This window comes from Lactuca virosa, chromosome 8 (genome assembly GCF_052849685.1).
Source record: "Lactuca virosa cultivar CGN04683 chromosome 8, Lactuca_virosa_CGN04683_v6, whole genome shotgun sequence".
Taxonomy (NCBI): Eukaryota; Viridiplantae; Streptophyta; class Magnoliopsida; order Asterales; family Asteraceae; genus Lactuca; species Lactuca virosa.
Window position 1 is genome coordinate 115,221,437 of NC_136433.1, and position 16,041 is coordinate 115,237,477.

The 16,041-nt window shown below is 35.0% G+C and overlaps 3 protein-coding genes across 3 annotated transcripts; all 3 read left to right on the forward strand.

The window, feature by feature from the left end:
* The first annotated feature begins 4,256 nt into the window (after positions 1-4,256).
* On the forward strand, positions 4,257-7,449 carry LOC145132233 (eukaryotic translation initiation factor 3 subunit B-like). The gene is made up of 10 exons (XM_079066940.1): positions 4,257-4,572; positions 4,655-4,745; positions 4,853-4,981; positions 5,104-5,232; positions 5,519-5,590; positions 5,690-5,790; positions 5,960-6,158; positions 6,237-6,772; positions 6,876-6,987; positions 7,049-7,449. The coding sequence occupies exons 1-10, from the start codon at positions 4,445-4,447 to the stop codon at positions 7,376-7,378; spliced, it is 1,827 nt and encodes a 608-aa protein (XP_078923066.1). The 5' UTR covers positions 4,257-4,444; the 3' UTR covers positions 7,379-7,449.
* A 713-nt stretch (positions 7,450-8,162) lies between these two features.
* LOC145130750 (aquaporin SIP1-1-like) lies at positions 8,163-9,221 on the forward strand. The gene is made up of 4 exons (XM_079065520.1): positions 8,163-8,175; positions 8,285-8,547; positions 8,751-9,023; positions 9,096-9,221. Exons 1-4 carry the CDS (start codon positions 8,163-8,165, stop codon positions 9,219-9,221), a joined length of 675 nt encoding a protein of 224 aa, XP_078921646.1.
* Positions 9,222-12,064: 2,843 nt separating this feature from the next.
* On the forward strand, positions 12,065-13,391 carry LOC145130751 (eukaryotic translation initiation factor 3 subunit B-like). Its single transcript, XM_079065521.1, has 4 exons — positions 12,065-12,127; positions 12,244-12,779; positions 12,889-13,000; positions 13,062-13,391. The coding sequence occupies exons 1-4, from the start codon at positions 12,065-12,067 to the stop codon at positions 13,389-13,391; spliced, it is 1,041 nt and encodes a 346-aa protein (XP_078921647.1).
* The last annotated feature ends 2,650 nt before the right edge of the window (positions 13,392-16,041 follow it).

Genomic DNA, 16,041 nt, shown 5'->3' on the forward strand with positions numbered 1-16,041 from the left:
GCCCGAGTGAAATGGACTTGGTAGACTTGGACTTTGGGGGACTCGGCGAGTCGCTCATAGGACTCGGCGAGTCGGGTTATGGTTCCCCAACCTTTTCTGTTTCTGATCGATCTGGTTGAGTATAAAAGAGGACTCAACAAGATGGACTTGAAGAACGAAGAACTCGACGAGTTCAAGGATGAACTCGGCGGGTTCAAGGCAATGTCCCAAGGTATATGAATAAGAACTCGACGAGTCAAGGAAAGACTCCGCGAGTCAAGGACTAACATTCCAACTTGCATGAAGAAGGACTCGACGAGTTCAAGGATGAACTCGGTGAGTCATAGGCAAAAGGTCTCGATTCTGTATGAAGGGAACTCGACGAGTTCTTGAAAGGCTCGACGAGTAGGAGCGAAGTTCTAGGATGATAGTGAATTATGGAACTCGTCGAGATGAGTCAACCAGATGTTGACTTTGACCAAAAGTTGACTTTGACCAGGGTGTTGACCTTGACTTTGACTTGACTTGAGTTGACCCTTGAAAGGGTTAAGAGTATGAAATGGTCATTAAGGAAGGTTTTTATGTGTAGGAGTTTGAGAGGAGTTGATCCCAACATCGAAGACAGTTCGGACACTTCACGTCATTGAGGTGAGTTATCTTCCAGTAGAAGTGCGTCTAAGGCCACAATTCCGGCCCAGTAGTAGGAGCTTGTAGTTAGATGATTGTCTGTGTGATAATTGTCTGGTATGCCACTATCTGTTATGTTCTATGTGCCAGTATGCTATGATTCTATGTCGTAGTGGTAGGGGTGAAATAGTCCCCGATATCCGGTTGAAATAGATCGAAGGGGAGGCCAACACCCAGATATGCTAGGCATTTATCCAGTTGAAATAGACCGAAGGGGAGGCCAGCACCCAGATATGCTAGACAACTATCCGGTTGAAATAGACCGAAGGGGAGGCCAACACCCAGATATGCTAGACACTATCCGGTTAAAATAGACCGAAGGGGAGGCCGGCACCCAGATATGCCTGGCTAGATATGTTATTGTATGGTATGCGGTATGATGGGGGAACTCACTAAGCTTTGTGCTTACAGCTTCAGTTTTGTTTTCAGGTACCTCTTCATCGAAGGGGAATGAGCCGGCACGGTAGCAGCGCATTACACACACAAGATTTCTGCATTATGAGATTCATGGGATTGTACTCTGACATTATTACTATTTTATGTTATGGTTTGAGACATGTGACTATGATTTTATGAAATGACACGATTCGATGATGGTTTTCAGTAACAATTTTATAAGCTAATTAATTAAAAATGAAATTTTTAGTCTTGAAATTTGGGATGTTACAGATTTGTTGATCTTCATACTGAGGTGAGTTCCTTCACCGTACTCGTGGGTCAAAGGCACCAATTTCGGCCCACTGATTTAGGTTTTTAGGATAAAAGTGTCTTCGTGACAATTTCCTGTTATGCCTGTTTATGCTTGTTGTCCCGGTGACTCTTGCTGTCATGATTGTATGCTAGCTGTAGGGGGTGAAATAGACCCGATACCAGTTGAAAGAAACCGAAGGGATGAAATATACACAGTATCGGTTGAAAGAGACCGAAGGGGGTGAAATAGACCCAGTACCAGTTGAAAGAGACCAAAAGGGTTAAATAGACCCATTACCGGTTGAAAGAGACCAAAGAGGGTGAAATTGACCCATTTATGTTTTGATCATTATGTATGTATGGTATGGGGTATTTTTGGGGAGTTCACTAAGCTTTGTGCTTACGGTTTTTAGTGTATGTTTCAGGTACTTCCAGCTCGAAAGGGAAGGGCCCGACTTGATCGCACCGCATCCGCCCATGTTTTCCACATTATGTGATTTTAGGATTTTGTACTCTGATGTTATTTCACTGTGATACACTTTCGGTTGTTTTGACATGATTATTGGATGTTTTGAAATGAATTAAAAACGAAATTTTTGTCTGAAATTTTTGAGATGTTACATATGCACTATAGGCACGTGACTCAAGAGATGAAGTCGAACGAAACACAAGACTCCAGAACCAAGTGCCAAAAAGATATCTTAAAATATGAAGAATGACTCTCCAATGAACAATAGACGGAGCAATGATAAACTGGCTAACCACATGAACTTTATGGGCTATGTCCAGACAAGTAACTTGTAAGGTAAACCAAACTTCCTACAATAGTATGATATAGGCTTGGATCTGATGTTGGAGTGTACCGAGCATTAGTTTCAAGAGGTGTACCAATTGTCTTATTGTCAGTGAGCCGCACATGCTCAATTGTCTTGTTTTGGGGTTTGAAGAAACATTCGAGGCGAACATACAAGATGCAAGGTGCTTTTAGGCTGAAAATTTTGGTGAGTTTGATGATGAGATAGGAGAATATTAAGATAAGGAGGACAATCATGAGTATCCATTCAAGAACAAATGTGGTTTTGTTTGTGTTTGTATGCACTATTGCAAAACTGTTCGCAACTATTGTGATTGATGCTTCGCTTTGTTGTGTGCATTTACAAACACATAGAGGGTGGAACGTTTTTATCTATTTATTGATCAATTAAAGAAAAGAAAAAAAAATAAGAAAGAATATACTAGTTATTTCACATGGGCTGGAGATCTTCTCGCTAACAAATGACACATAGAAACCATATGGTTAAGAAAAGAAAAGTCGGACTGCCAATACAATAACAATACAACCATAGGGACCATTACAATAACAATACAACCATAAGGACCATTTCTTTCGTTTGCTCAGTAAAATTTAGTGCAAGAAAATGGAACTCGATCGGTTAAGGAAACTCGATGAAAAGAATAGATATTAGGAAGAGATTTTCTAATATGTACACTAAGGTTACATTTAAAAATCATTAATTATGAAAAGTATTACCGTAATTAAATGTAAAATACATTTATTATGAAGATTATTAATAAGTTTCATATTTAATTAGGGCGATGATTTTTCCAAGGAATTTATTGACATTTCCACGGAATAGTTAATATGTGGACAATTATGTCCCTCAACCCGTTTATACTCCCTTTTATGATTTTGAAGAGAGAAAGATCTAAACCATATATCCCTTTTTTTATGGAAAAAACTTACGATGAGAAATCTATACTTTCTTTCTCTTTTAAAAAATTTAAAGAATTGAAAACTATATCCCTTTTTTTAAATTCAAGCTCAATAATGTGGTGGCTGTCTAGCTGATACACAAGGGGCTGTGATCCTTGTATACTTATGGTGAGGTGAAGTCTCACATTGGGCTAGCTGCAGAAATCCAAATAAATCCGAAGTTTGTCCCATCTCTGGATCAGCACAAGGAAAAGAAGGGGCTGCATATTACCTTGGAGGGAATGGTGATGTGATCCTCTAATGGAAAGTAAAACGAGTTCATAATGGGTGCTGTAATCTGATTGTAGTTTTGCTTCTTGTATACCTAGCACCCACCATGCTAGCTTATTTTTAATATAATCTTTTGCTTCCATTTCAAAAAAAATCAAGTTCGAATAAAACTGGCAACTTCTTACCCCAAGCAAACTTCGTAGCAACTTTTTTTTTTGTGAACAACAAAAACCAACAATACTGGTCATATGCAGATATGGTCAATGACGGTTCTTTCATCAGGAAACAACAAGAAACACATAAAACTAAAAAAATGTAATTACAAATGCTGAGAACATTGTAATCCTTTTCGGATTAAATCCCAAGAATGTTAACCGGTTTAAAGCCTCATCGGAGAAGTCAAAGAGTTAGAGATGCGTTAAAAGGTATCATCCGCACTCAAGGCCGATGGAATTTGTAATTATAGCTTCAAATATCAAATATGCTGGTGGTCTTAACCTGAGAATTGAGATAATGGACTTTGGATACATGTCTGAAGCAAAAAAAAAAAATTAATAATAATAACAGACAACATATATGTCAAAGACCATTGGAGTACTTGGTTTCTACTTTCCGGCGTCGTTTGTGGTTGAGAGTGTGGTCTTGTGTTTTGTTTTTCAGTTTTTGTTTCCAAATTAATGTTGGGCTTTATTTAAGGTATTTTACAATTAAATAGGTTAAGGGTGTAATTGTCTTTCCATCAATGATTCAGTGGCAGCATCAAAACAATTAAGTGGAAAAATCAACGCCCATTTAATTATGATAATATTCTTTATAATTAATATATTTTATATTTAATTAAGGGCATATGTTAGAAAATCTTAGAAAACTCGATAACTATTATAGTTGCAAACTTGCAATGCAAGTTATGGGAAAGCTTACTTTCCGCTAAAGTGATCAATATATTAGGAAACTCGATCAATATATTAGGAAACTCAATCGAAAGGAAAAAAATTGCCAGGGAACCAATAACTATTATTCTTGTATTATATTTGCAATCGGAAGTTATCAGAAACAGTAATTTCGGCTCACGATAACGATCAATTGACAAAAACGAAGCATATAATGGCTATCATGGCTGACGAGATAATGGAACACATAAGAGCAGAAGCCGCTCATCTGAACATAGATTTGTCCTCCGTTGATTGGAACTCTGTTAAGCTCCCTCCCAATGAAGATTTTGGCATCAAAAGGTACTTATACGTGTTACATGGGGTGTCTCCTGTGTTCTAAATTTGAGTTTCTATGTTATCTTTTCTGTATTTATTACTTCAGTGATGATGATGACGACGACTTCAAGGAGGAGGAGTCGCTGGGAGTCCCAGACGAGTGGACCCCTCCTGAAATCAACCCCTACACACCAGAGGTAGCTACTTGAAGAATTACATTACTTCATATATTTTCACACAGCCTCTCTGTAATGTTTGCATTTATAATTCTGTATGTTGTTATGTGATGTATTAATTAATGCAGGAGAATCTGCAACAGTGGCTTATTAATGAAAAAGGTAGAGATCAGTTTGTTATTCGTTTTGGATCAGAAACAGAAATCCTGTGGAATGATGCAAGACAACTGAAAGCTGATTCTGTTGACAAACGCCCTGTAAGTTGGATTCTGTCAAAATCCTTTAAAATTCCATGTTTGATGTATTTTCACCATTCATAGGTGAGGATTGAAGGATTCAATTAATGTTACTTAAATAGGCGTTTATCCAATTTCTGCAGTTTTGGACTGAAAGTTTTGTTCAGTGGTCTCCATTGGGAACCTACTTAGCCACGGTCCACCAGCAGGGTGCCGCCGTGTGGGGCGGTGCCACCACTTTTAACCGCCTAAGGCGCTATGCTCATCAACAGGTTGCTTATGGTTATACTTTTCTTTTTATGGTTAAATGCAAGAAATAACAACATACTTTCATGTATTTGTTTTATTGTAACATTCTACTTTCATTTCATCCTACTAATTAGGCATTGTACTTTTGAGAAATCTATCTAATTATTGGAATGTTGTTCAAATACAAAATACAAGTAGGATTAAACAATAAAATGAAGTATCAATGCTAATTTCTTGTATTTATTTCAATGGTTGTTATACTTTATTTAAATCATGCATACGATCTTAAAAGTGTGTTGTTGCCTGTAGGTTAAACTCATTGAGTTCTCTCCAGGTGAGAAATATTTGGTCACATATAGCAGCAGCCATGATGATATGCATGTAAGAAGCATAATATTTTGTCTAGTTTTTTTCTATTATTACAATATATTATAACAGTTAACAATATTATTTGGTTGACTTTGATTTGCTCATAATCAGAGGGTAAACATATTCGATGTGAGAACTGAAAAAGTAATGAGAGATTTTGAGGGAAGTGGCAATGATTTTGCAGATGGAGGGGTTTTCTGGCCGGTTTTCAGGTAATCTATTAAGGGTAGTGTTTGGTATGATGGAATCTGGAATAGTTCATTCCATTCCATCTTAAAAGGAACGTGATTCCTTTCATTTTATTAATCTTTTCATTCCATTATGCATTATTTGTCTTGGACTTATGTGTTGTTGATGTGGACATGGTTGTAATTTTTGCAGATGGGGTGGCGGCATAGAGGACAAGTACTTTGCTCGAATGGGAAAAAATGTCCTTTATGTTTATGAAACAAAGACCTTTCGTCTTATTAACAAAAACCCCATTAAAGTTGCAAACATTAAAGACTTTAGTTGGTCCCCAACTGATCCTATTCTTGCAGCTTATGTTCCTGAAGTTAGTGGAGGCAATCAACCTGCAAGAGTAATAATGACTTCAGATCTTTACTTTCAATTCATGGTGAGTATAGTTCATCTTGACATGATAATATATTATTTGTAGGTGAGTCTTTTCCAAATCCCAAGCTGTCAAGTGATGAGACAGAAAATTCTTTACAATGTTAGTGATTGCAAAATGTATTGGCAAAGCAACGGGGAATATCTTGCTGTTAAGGTTGAGCGCTACACAAAAACCAAAAAAAGCACATACACTGGATTTGAGCTTTTCAGAATCAAAGAAGGAGACATACCCATTGATGCTTTTGAGCTTGACAACAAGAATGACAAAGTTATTTCATTTGCATGGGAACCCAAGGGTCAGAGATTCGCTGTTATACATGGTAGTGGTCAATTTTATCAAAGGGGGTTTGATATTAGTTTTTACACTGTGAAAGGGGGTAAAGTGTCAAAGCTCAAAACCCTTAACCAAAAACAGGCAGATGCTCTATTTTGGTCGCCTGGTGGGCGTTTTATTGTTTTGGGTGGATTGGGGAAGGGGTTTCGTGGACAGTTGGAGTTTTATGTTGTGGATGACCTTCAAACCATGGCTACTGCTGAGCATTTTATGGCAACAGACATTCAATGGGATCCTAGTGGGAGGTATATATTTCATTATATTTCCAAAAAAACACCAAAAAATATTCATTGTTTTTCAATGTTAACCAATATACACGTCTTTTGATGATTATATATATGGTGATAGGTATGTTGCGACATCGGTTACTTCAGTGCATCATGAGATGGAAAATGGGTTCACCATATGGTCCTTTTATGGGAAGCTACTTTATCGCATTCTAAAGGATCATTTCTTTCAGGTAACTTTGCAAGTTTTACATTATATAAGGTCTGAGTTTTTTTAACGTTAAAAAATTGCAGTTTTTGTGGAGACCAAGGTGGCAATTCTTGAGTCCTGAGAAAGAGGAAGAAATCGCAAGGAATCTGAAAGAATACAGCAAACAATATGACATAGAAGATGATGAAATTTCGGTGTTATTGAGGGAGCAGGATCATGAGAAGAGGAAGGAGTTGAAGGAGGAATGGGGAAGGTGGGTGAAGGAGTGGAATAGAATGCATGAACAAGAGAAGATGGAGAGGCAAATGCTAATTAGGGATGATGCTGAAGCTACTAATGTAGAAGAAGAGGAATATGATGAAGTTGAACAACTATTGGATGTTTCTGAAGAAATCCTGGATGTGTTTCCCTAACTTTTTAAACACTTTTAACTTTTTGAGATAAAATGACTATAATACCCTTAATAAACTTTCTTTTCGTGCCATTCTCTTAATTTCCGCTATTTTTTGTTATTTTACAAATGTAAGTAACATGTTTTTAAAACGACTTATCAACTTATAGCTTTTGCCACCGCATAAACTAATACAAATATTTTTTAAAAAACTCATTTTTACCACCATATAAGTTAGTAAACACTTTTATCATAAAGTACTTATTGAGTTAAATAAACATTGTTTAACTTAAAAAGTAAAATGAAATAATGATTGTGGCTTCTTAGATTACTCAATTTCTATATTTGTACTAGATATATACGCCCATTTTCATCACCAAGAGACAATCTTTATGATTTAGGACCATTATATATAGGGCATTGGCCATTTCATTATCTAACATCATCATTTACATTGAAATCAAGGATTTCTCCATTTAATCTCCTCCCTTTCTCCAACATCAATCAACAAAAGAGTAGAAACATATATATATATATATATATATATATATATATATATATATATATATATATATATAGGTTCAAGTGTTTAAAGTAAGTATTGTGTTATTGTATGCATAAATGTGGGTCAATCAAAATTTAAAATAAAAATAAATAATTAAATAAATAAATAAGGGTAAATAGGTAATTTGATAATTACTTTCCACAGATAATATCCTATAATTAAGGTAACAATTGACTTAGTTTTCTCCACCCATCGTCTTTTAAAACCGTAACCCTAATCAACCCTTTTTGACAACGACCCCATGGACACTCTTTGTAATGCTCTTACTTGAAGTGCTAGAACAAGCGGCAAGGACAGAAACCTTAGCAACTGAATCGATGCACCCGCCTCATTCAATTACCGGTGTTGGATGACTTCGAAGAGGCGGCGTTGACACCAGCAGTCAGCAGACGCAACACAGCACAGCAGGGCGCAGGCGGCAGCAAACCTTCAGTCTTCTCTATGTCTTCTCTTCTGTTCTTCTTTCGATGGGTGCCGGAGGGCTGGCTTCCATCGTGTTTGGATTGATTGCCGATGCCTTCGGTGGCGCTAGCTTCAATGCGATCGGTACAATTGCGTTTAGTATCGTCGGTGCCGGTGGCGACGATGATACACTCATGTCCACCGCCGTCCGCTTTCCTGCTCAGGTAATTTAACCAAAAATTACTTTTCATAGTCGTGATTTTTGACGAATTAAGGGTTTCCAATTCCCCAAATTGTTAGGTTACAGTTGAAATTGCGAAAACAGATCGTTACATTCAACTATGAATAGTGCAGAATTGGATCAGTATTTGTTGATTATTGGTGTTAAACATGTAAAAATAGTGTTTGGTTTCTGAATTGTTGACAGGCGATTGGTGCAGCTGGTGGTGTGATGTCTCTTTTGGAGTTGATGCCATTAGAGTACAAACATCTGCTAGAAGGACCTACTCTAAAAGTAGATTTGCATACTGGAGCCATTGCTGAGGGAGTTTTGACTTTCGTTATCACTTTTGTTGTTCTCTTGATCATCATCAAGGGTCCTAACAGCTTGTTCTTGAAGAATTGGATGCTTTCCATGGCAACTATGGTGGTGATTCTTGTTGGTTCAAGCTACATAGGTCCTTCAATGAATCCTGCAAATGTAAGTATTACAAAACTCTTTCAGTTTATAGTTAACAGAGTTCCTTGATCCCCATATCTGATCTTTGGCAAGATTTATAATTCTTTTCACCACCTGTATTTTGGATTGCAACATGAGGCCTTGAATCTGTGCAAGAGCATGATGAGGAGAGGGGAATGCCCTCCACTTATGGTTGTTTTTGATCCTGTAGAAGGGTAAGTGGGTTTTTGTGCCTAAACCTTTGGTGTTGTTGATATTAATATATATATATATATATATATATATATATATATATATATATATATATATATGTTATTGTTGCAGATTCACCGTAGAAGCTGATAAATGTATCAAAGACTGGACAATAATCACTGAATATGTTGGAGATGTTGATTACTTACAGAGCCGGGAAAATGATGATGAAATCACGAATTCCAATTCTGTTGGAATGGAATGACGAATTCCAATTCTGTTGGAATGGAATGATGAATTCCAATTCTGTTGGAATCACAGAAGTTGATGCTTGAAGAACGGACCACAAAATTGAAACGGACCACATTATTCTTTTAGAATGTATTAGTCGTTGTTAGATTTTGATGTATTCTTTCCGGTTTTGATTGTTTTTTAGTTTTATTCTTTAACATTAAATGTAATTATTAACAATTTTTACCCGTATTCTATAAGAAATAATGTATTTTTTTGTTTTTATTCTTCTAGTGATTGTTCAAGAATTTGTTATTCTACAAGAAGTTTTTAAATTCATGATCAAGAAATAGGTTCAAGAATATTTTTATTATTTATGGTTCAAGAATATTTTTAATTTTGAATATACTCATAAACATATTCTATCAGAATGTTCGAATTAAAATAATTATAATTCTTAAAATCGGATTTTTAAAATTAATAGAATCTATGATCCCTTAAAAAATGCAATTTTCCTTTATTAAGTCTATATTAATTTATAATTAATTAAGATGATATTTTTTAATTATATTTAATTCAATAATATATATTAATCACTTTCTTAAAATATGTAAATTTGATTGGCTCACATTTATGCATACAATAACACAATAGATACTCTAAACAAAATAACCTAAGCCTATATATATATATATATATATATATATATATATATATATATATAGGCTTAGGTTATTCTATTCAAAGTAATTATTGTGTTATTGTATGCATAAATATGGGTTAATCAAGTTTACTTATTTTAAGAAAGTGATTAATATATATTATTGAATTAAATATAATTGAAAAATATCATCTAATTTAATTACAAGGGTATTTTAGTCAATTAATATAGATTTAATAAAGGAAAATTGCATAGTTTAAGGGATCACAGATTCTATTAATTTTCAAAATCCGATTTTACGAATTATAATTCTTTTAATTCGGACATTCTGACAGAATATGTATATGAGTATATTCAAAAATAAAAATATTCTTGAAACATAAATAATAAAAATATTCTTGAACTTATTTCTTGATCATGACTTTAAAAACTTCTTGTAAAATAACAAATTCTTGAACAATCAATTGAAGAATAAAAACAATAAATACATAATTTCTTATAGAATACGGGTAACAATTGTTAAGAATTACATTTATTGTTAAAGAATAAAACTAGAATAATGTTGCTGAGAATCACTTTCAATTTTATGGTCCGTTCTTCAAGCATCAACTTCTGTGAAAACAAAACCAAATTGTAATTTAGATTCCAATAATGCATTAGCAAACGAAAAATAAAAAACTAAATTCCTTTGGAAAAATATGTGGATTTGTGAATTGCACCAAAACCAATAACCAAGAATTGTAGAACATGCATAAATCAGTGAGAAAAAATCCATACTCCATTCCAACAGAATTAGAATTCATGATTCCATTCCAACAGAATTGAAATTCATGATTCCATACAATTTGTGAACAAATGTCATTGATCTTCTTCAATGGTCCATAATCGATTGATTCCAACCATTCTTAGGAGAATGACATTTTGTGAGACTAATACCAGACGGGAATTACGTTCTACAAGAATACCATTATGTGAGAACACATTTATCCTCCTTATCTAATATACGAAAACTTGCAGTCCCTGCTTTTGCTTCTCTCCTTTACCAGTTGATACCAGTAAAAATTCCAAGTAGTCTTACTTGATACCAGTAAAAATAGATGACCTTAAAAAAATGGAAGAGATGCAAAATTTCATTATGGTTTTCAGGAAATTACCAATTGCATGTTCATGATTAAATAAGTAGCCTATCCCTATAATCATGGTATTGACTTTTAACCTAATTTCTCCAGTTTATATCTCTCCACTTCTAATTAATACTGATACAATGTTGAATTTTAGGAAGATGAAACTCACATATTCAACAAAATCATCAGCAATACCAACAAGAATGTCATCCACTTCAGGATCCAATCTTTCACCTGGATCAATCTGTCCATTACAGATACCCAAAAAAGTTTTTTAAAAAGTTTCAATTGTTATAACTTATATTATGTAGCACTTCATATGAAAGAAATTGATGAAAAATGCTTACTTTAGCAACGATCTCATGGAGCTTTGACTGCTTGATCGAAGTAACTTTGTGCACGAGATGCATCCTTTTGTGTCTCCCAAATCAAATCAGCATACATTGATAAAGCATTTCCATCGCTGGGGTTTGCCAGGATTGCTCGACTGCAATACTCCTCAGCCCTCGAGAAATCACCTCGCACCTGTTTGAATGAATCAATCAGATCAAAATTGGCCAATAGATCGGAAGCCAAATGAAACTTGATCTGGTAAAAGAAGAAATTGAAACCCGTGAATGATGAATATTGTAAATTACCTCTGTCAGGTATTTCGTGTAATTGCTGAGAATCAATGAATTGCCAGGGTTTGCTTCGATCATATTCTGATAATACACATATGTACAATCACTTCCATTATAATCGCCATTACCACCACCGCCTCCACAGATCTTTCCACCACCGTCGCTTCCACCAGTGTGCAGGAACTCCTATGGCCATCACGCCCCTCTGCATCGGTGGGATTGAAATTAACGATGAAGAAGGAATGGTGGATTGAATCTAGCCCATGTACACGAGACTCCAATGATCTGCACCTGGTAACCTGCAACAAAGGGTAGGCAATCAATCTGCAAGAGTAATAATGACTTCAGATCTTTACTTTCAATTCATCCTGATTCTAGTTCATCTTGACATGATAATATATTATTTGTAGGTGAGTCTTTTCCAAATCCCAAGCAAACAAGTGATGAGACAGATAATTCTTTACATTGTTAGTGATTGCAAAATGTATTGGCAAAACAACGGGGAATATCTTGCTGTTAAGGTTGAGCGTTACACAAAAACCAAAAAAAGCACATACACTGGATTTGAGCTTTTCAGAATCAAAGAAGGAGACATACCCATTGATGCTTTTGAGCTTGACAACAATACTGACAAAGTTATTTCATTTGCATGGGAACCCAAGGGTCAGAGATTTGCTGTTATACATGGTAGTGGTCAATTTTATTCAACGGGGTTTGATGTTAGTTTTTACACTGTGAAAGGGGGTAAAGGGTCAAAGCTCAAAACCCTTAACCAAAAACAGGCAGATGCTCTATTTTGGTCGCCTGGTGGGCGTTTTATTGTTTTGGGTGGATTGAGGAAGGGGTTTAATGGACAATTGGAGTTTTATGATGTGGATGAGCTTAAAACTACGGCTACTGCTGAGCAATTTATGGCAACAGACATTCAATGGGATCCTAGTGGGAGGTATATACTTGTTTATGTTTCCAAAAATTAAACAAAAAAAATGTTCATTGTTTTTCAATGTTAACCAATATACACGTACGTCTTTTGATGATCATATATATGTTAATAGGTATGTTGCGACATCGGTTACTTCAGTGCATCATGAGATGGAAAATGGGTTCACCATATGGTCCTTTTATGGGAAGCTACTTTATCGCATTCTAAAGGATCATTTCTTTCAGGTAACTTTGCAAGTTTTACATTATATAAGGTCTGAGTTTTTTTAACGTTAAAAAATTGCAGTTTTTGTGGAGACCAAGGTGGCAATTCTTGAGTCCTGAGAAAGAGGAAGAAATCGCAAGGAATCTGAAAGAATACAGCAAACAATATGACATAGAAGATGATGAAATTTCGGTGTTATTGAGGGAGCAGGATCATGAGAAGAGGAAGGAGTTGAAGGAGGAATGGGGAAGGTGGGTGAAGGAGTGGAATAGAATGCATGAACAAGAGAAGATGGAGAGGCAAATGCTAATTAGGGATGATGCTGAAGCTACTAATGTTGAAGAAGAGGAATATGATGAAGTTGAACAACTATTGGATGTTTCTGAAGAAATCTTGGATGTGTTTCCCTAACTTTTTAAACACTTTTAACTTTTTGAGATAAAATGACTATAATACCCTTAATAAACTTTCTTTTCGTGCCATTCTCTTAATTTCCGCTATTTTTTGTTATTTTACAAATGTAAGTAACATGTTTTTAAAACGACTTATCAACTTATAGCTTTTGCCACCGCATAAGCTAATACAAACATTTTTTAAAAAACTCATTTTTACCACCATATAAGTTAGTAAACACTTTTATCATAAAGTACTTATTGAGTTAAATCAACATTGTTTAACTTGTTGGATTAGTGTCTAAGTCCATAACTATTTTGGTATGTACTTGACCCGATGGTGCATGGTCCTTTTGGGTTGCCTTCACCAAAGCAACTTGATAGGATGATTTGTGGAGAAAGAGATTAATTATGATTTATTAATATATTATATGAATAATATATTAAAGGAGAAATCATATTGTTTAATTAATATTGGTCAATAATTAATTAAGAATTAATTTTGTGGCTAAAAGAGATTAATTAAACTTAAGGGACTAGAACTGTCACTTGTGTGATAGTTGAATATTGGGCTATTGGACTCTTTATTAGAGGAGTGGACGAAATCTATGGGGAAACACATTAGAAATCGTCCAAGGCCTCTAAAGGAGGAGTCCATGGGTTGCTTAGGTCCTAAGCAGTCAAATTAGGGTTTCCTGGTTAGATAACCCTAATAGCCTCACTATTTAAGCACCCATAGGGCACCAAAAACGTGGATAACTAATTCCTTAGGGTTTCTAGATGTTTTTGAGTGCCTCTCCTATTCTCCTTCTTCATCATCTTGCTCTTGGTGTTTGTGAGCCATTAGAGGAGTAACATTTGTGACTCTAAGTTTTTCAGAAGCCAATTACAACAAGGAATAGATTGTTATTGCTATATAACAATCATGGTAAGATCTAAACCCGATTCTTATGTTTATATTGATTATCACATGCTAGATCTAGGGTTTATGGCTTTGGATGATTATTGCATGTTCATTAGACAAACTAGATCCAAAGCTTTAGGGTTTGCATGTACACCATAGGAATGATGTAGTGCTCAAAACCCATAAGTGGTATCAGAGCCTAGGCTGTTTGTATGATGAATTGATGCTTAATTGTTCATTTCTTGCTTAAAAAATCGATCTTTCTGGGTTCTGACTGCCAGACTCGCCGAGTCCATGAATGGACTCGACGAGTTCCATTGTGGACTTGACGAGTCCAAGGGTCTGTCAGCTTAATTTCGCGATTTTCTTGCCTTTTTGGCTTGGGATACTTACCATAAACGTTTTTAATTAGTAAAATCCGATTTTTATTGATTTTGGGTGAATATCATTGCCAAAATAGTAGATAATTGCCAATTAATCAAATATTTGTTGCCTTATAAGATAATGTTTAATTATTTTAATTATTTGGTGAATTATCTTGCAAGTAATTGGACTAGGTCAAAATTAGATAACCACATTTAATTGTTAATTGCCTTATTTGAATTGTTGATCTAGAATGTTCCTAGTAAGTTTGAAAAGTTTCAATTTACACCCCTTAGGTTTTGTAGTTTAAATTTGGACTTTAAAAGTTTCAGTTTTGAAATTTAAATAGTTAAACCTTAATATTTTGAAATGTTTCAAAACTTGCCCTCAAGTTTTGGAATTAAAATTTTTTGATTAAAAGTTTAAATTTTTTGAAATTTTAAATTCTAAAACCCTAGTTTTGAAAAAGTTCAAATTACACCCTTATGGTTTTATTAAGTTAATTAATAGTGTAATTAAAAGAGAGTTAATAAATCCATAATGATATGGTTTATATTTAATTAAATTAAAAGTGTAATTTATAAAATTAAACCACCTAGTATTTTAAAAGTGTAAAATACACCCTATACTATATATAACATTAAAAGTCTAATATTATATATGTATAACCTAAACTGCTAGTCTTACCGTTAGTAGGCCTTATTCACGAAGCTGGTCTATAATTGGTGTTTAAGGAAATTGCCTATAAAATGGCGATTTAATGGGTATCCACTCTTACCCACTGCACTCTTGACTAGTGGATGGTCGTTAGCCGAACAGGTAGGATAGGGCAAACCCTCTCCTCATTAAAAGTATAATGAATAAAGTAACTAAATGTTTTTACTAAATTCCCAAATCTTAGTTACTTTAGGAAAAAGTGAAATTGATGCAATTCCATGAAATTACACTTTGTACCCTTGTCGAGAGAATTAGTGGAGCGTGCGTGGTTAACCGGCACACTAAGATGGGTTTGACATTGGTAGCGAAGGATGACTCGATGTTTGTCATAGATCGATGGAGCGTGTGTGGTTAACCGGCACGTCGATTAGGTGACTGTAACATTGAGGGCATCACGTACATTCACATGGTTATTCACACCTTATTTGTGATCCTCGGCATCCCAGTCACAAATGAAGGGAATAATCGAGATTAAACATGACATTGAAAAGTTCAATGAATTTCAAAAGATCTAGGAGTTTCAATACATTTAAAACTTAAATTCTTTTTCGTTTTTCATGGTGGAAATTGGTAAATCGTCATTTACCTACCTTCAAATGTTCTGCGAGTTGGATTACGGCATCCCTCTTCCAATTTGTAGGATATTGTGTTGGGTCCTAGCCTTAATATCTCATTTGGGTGTTTT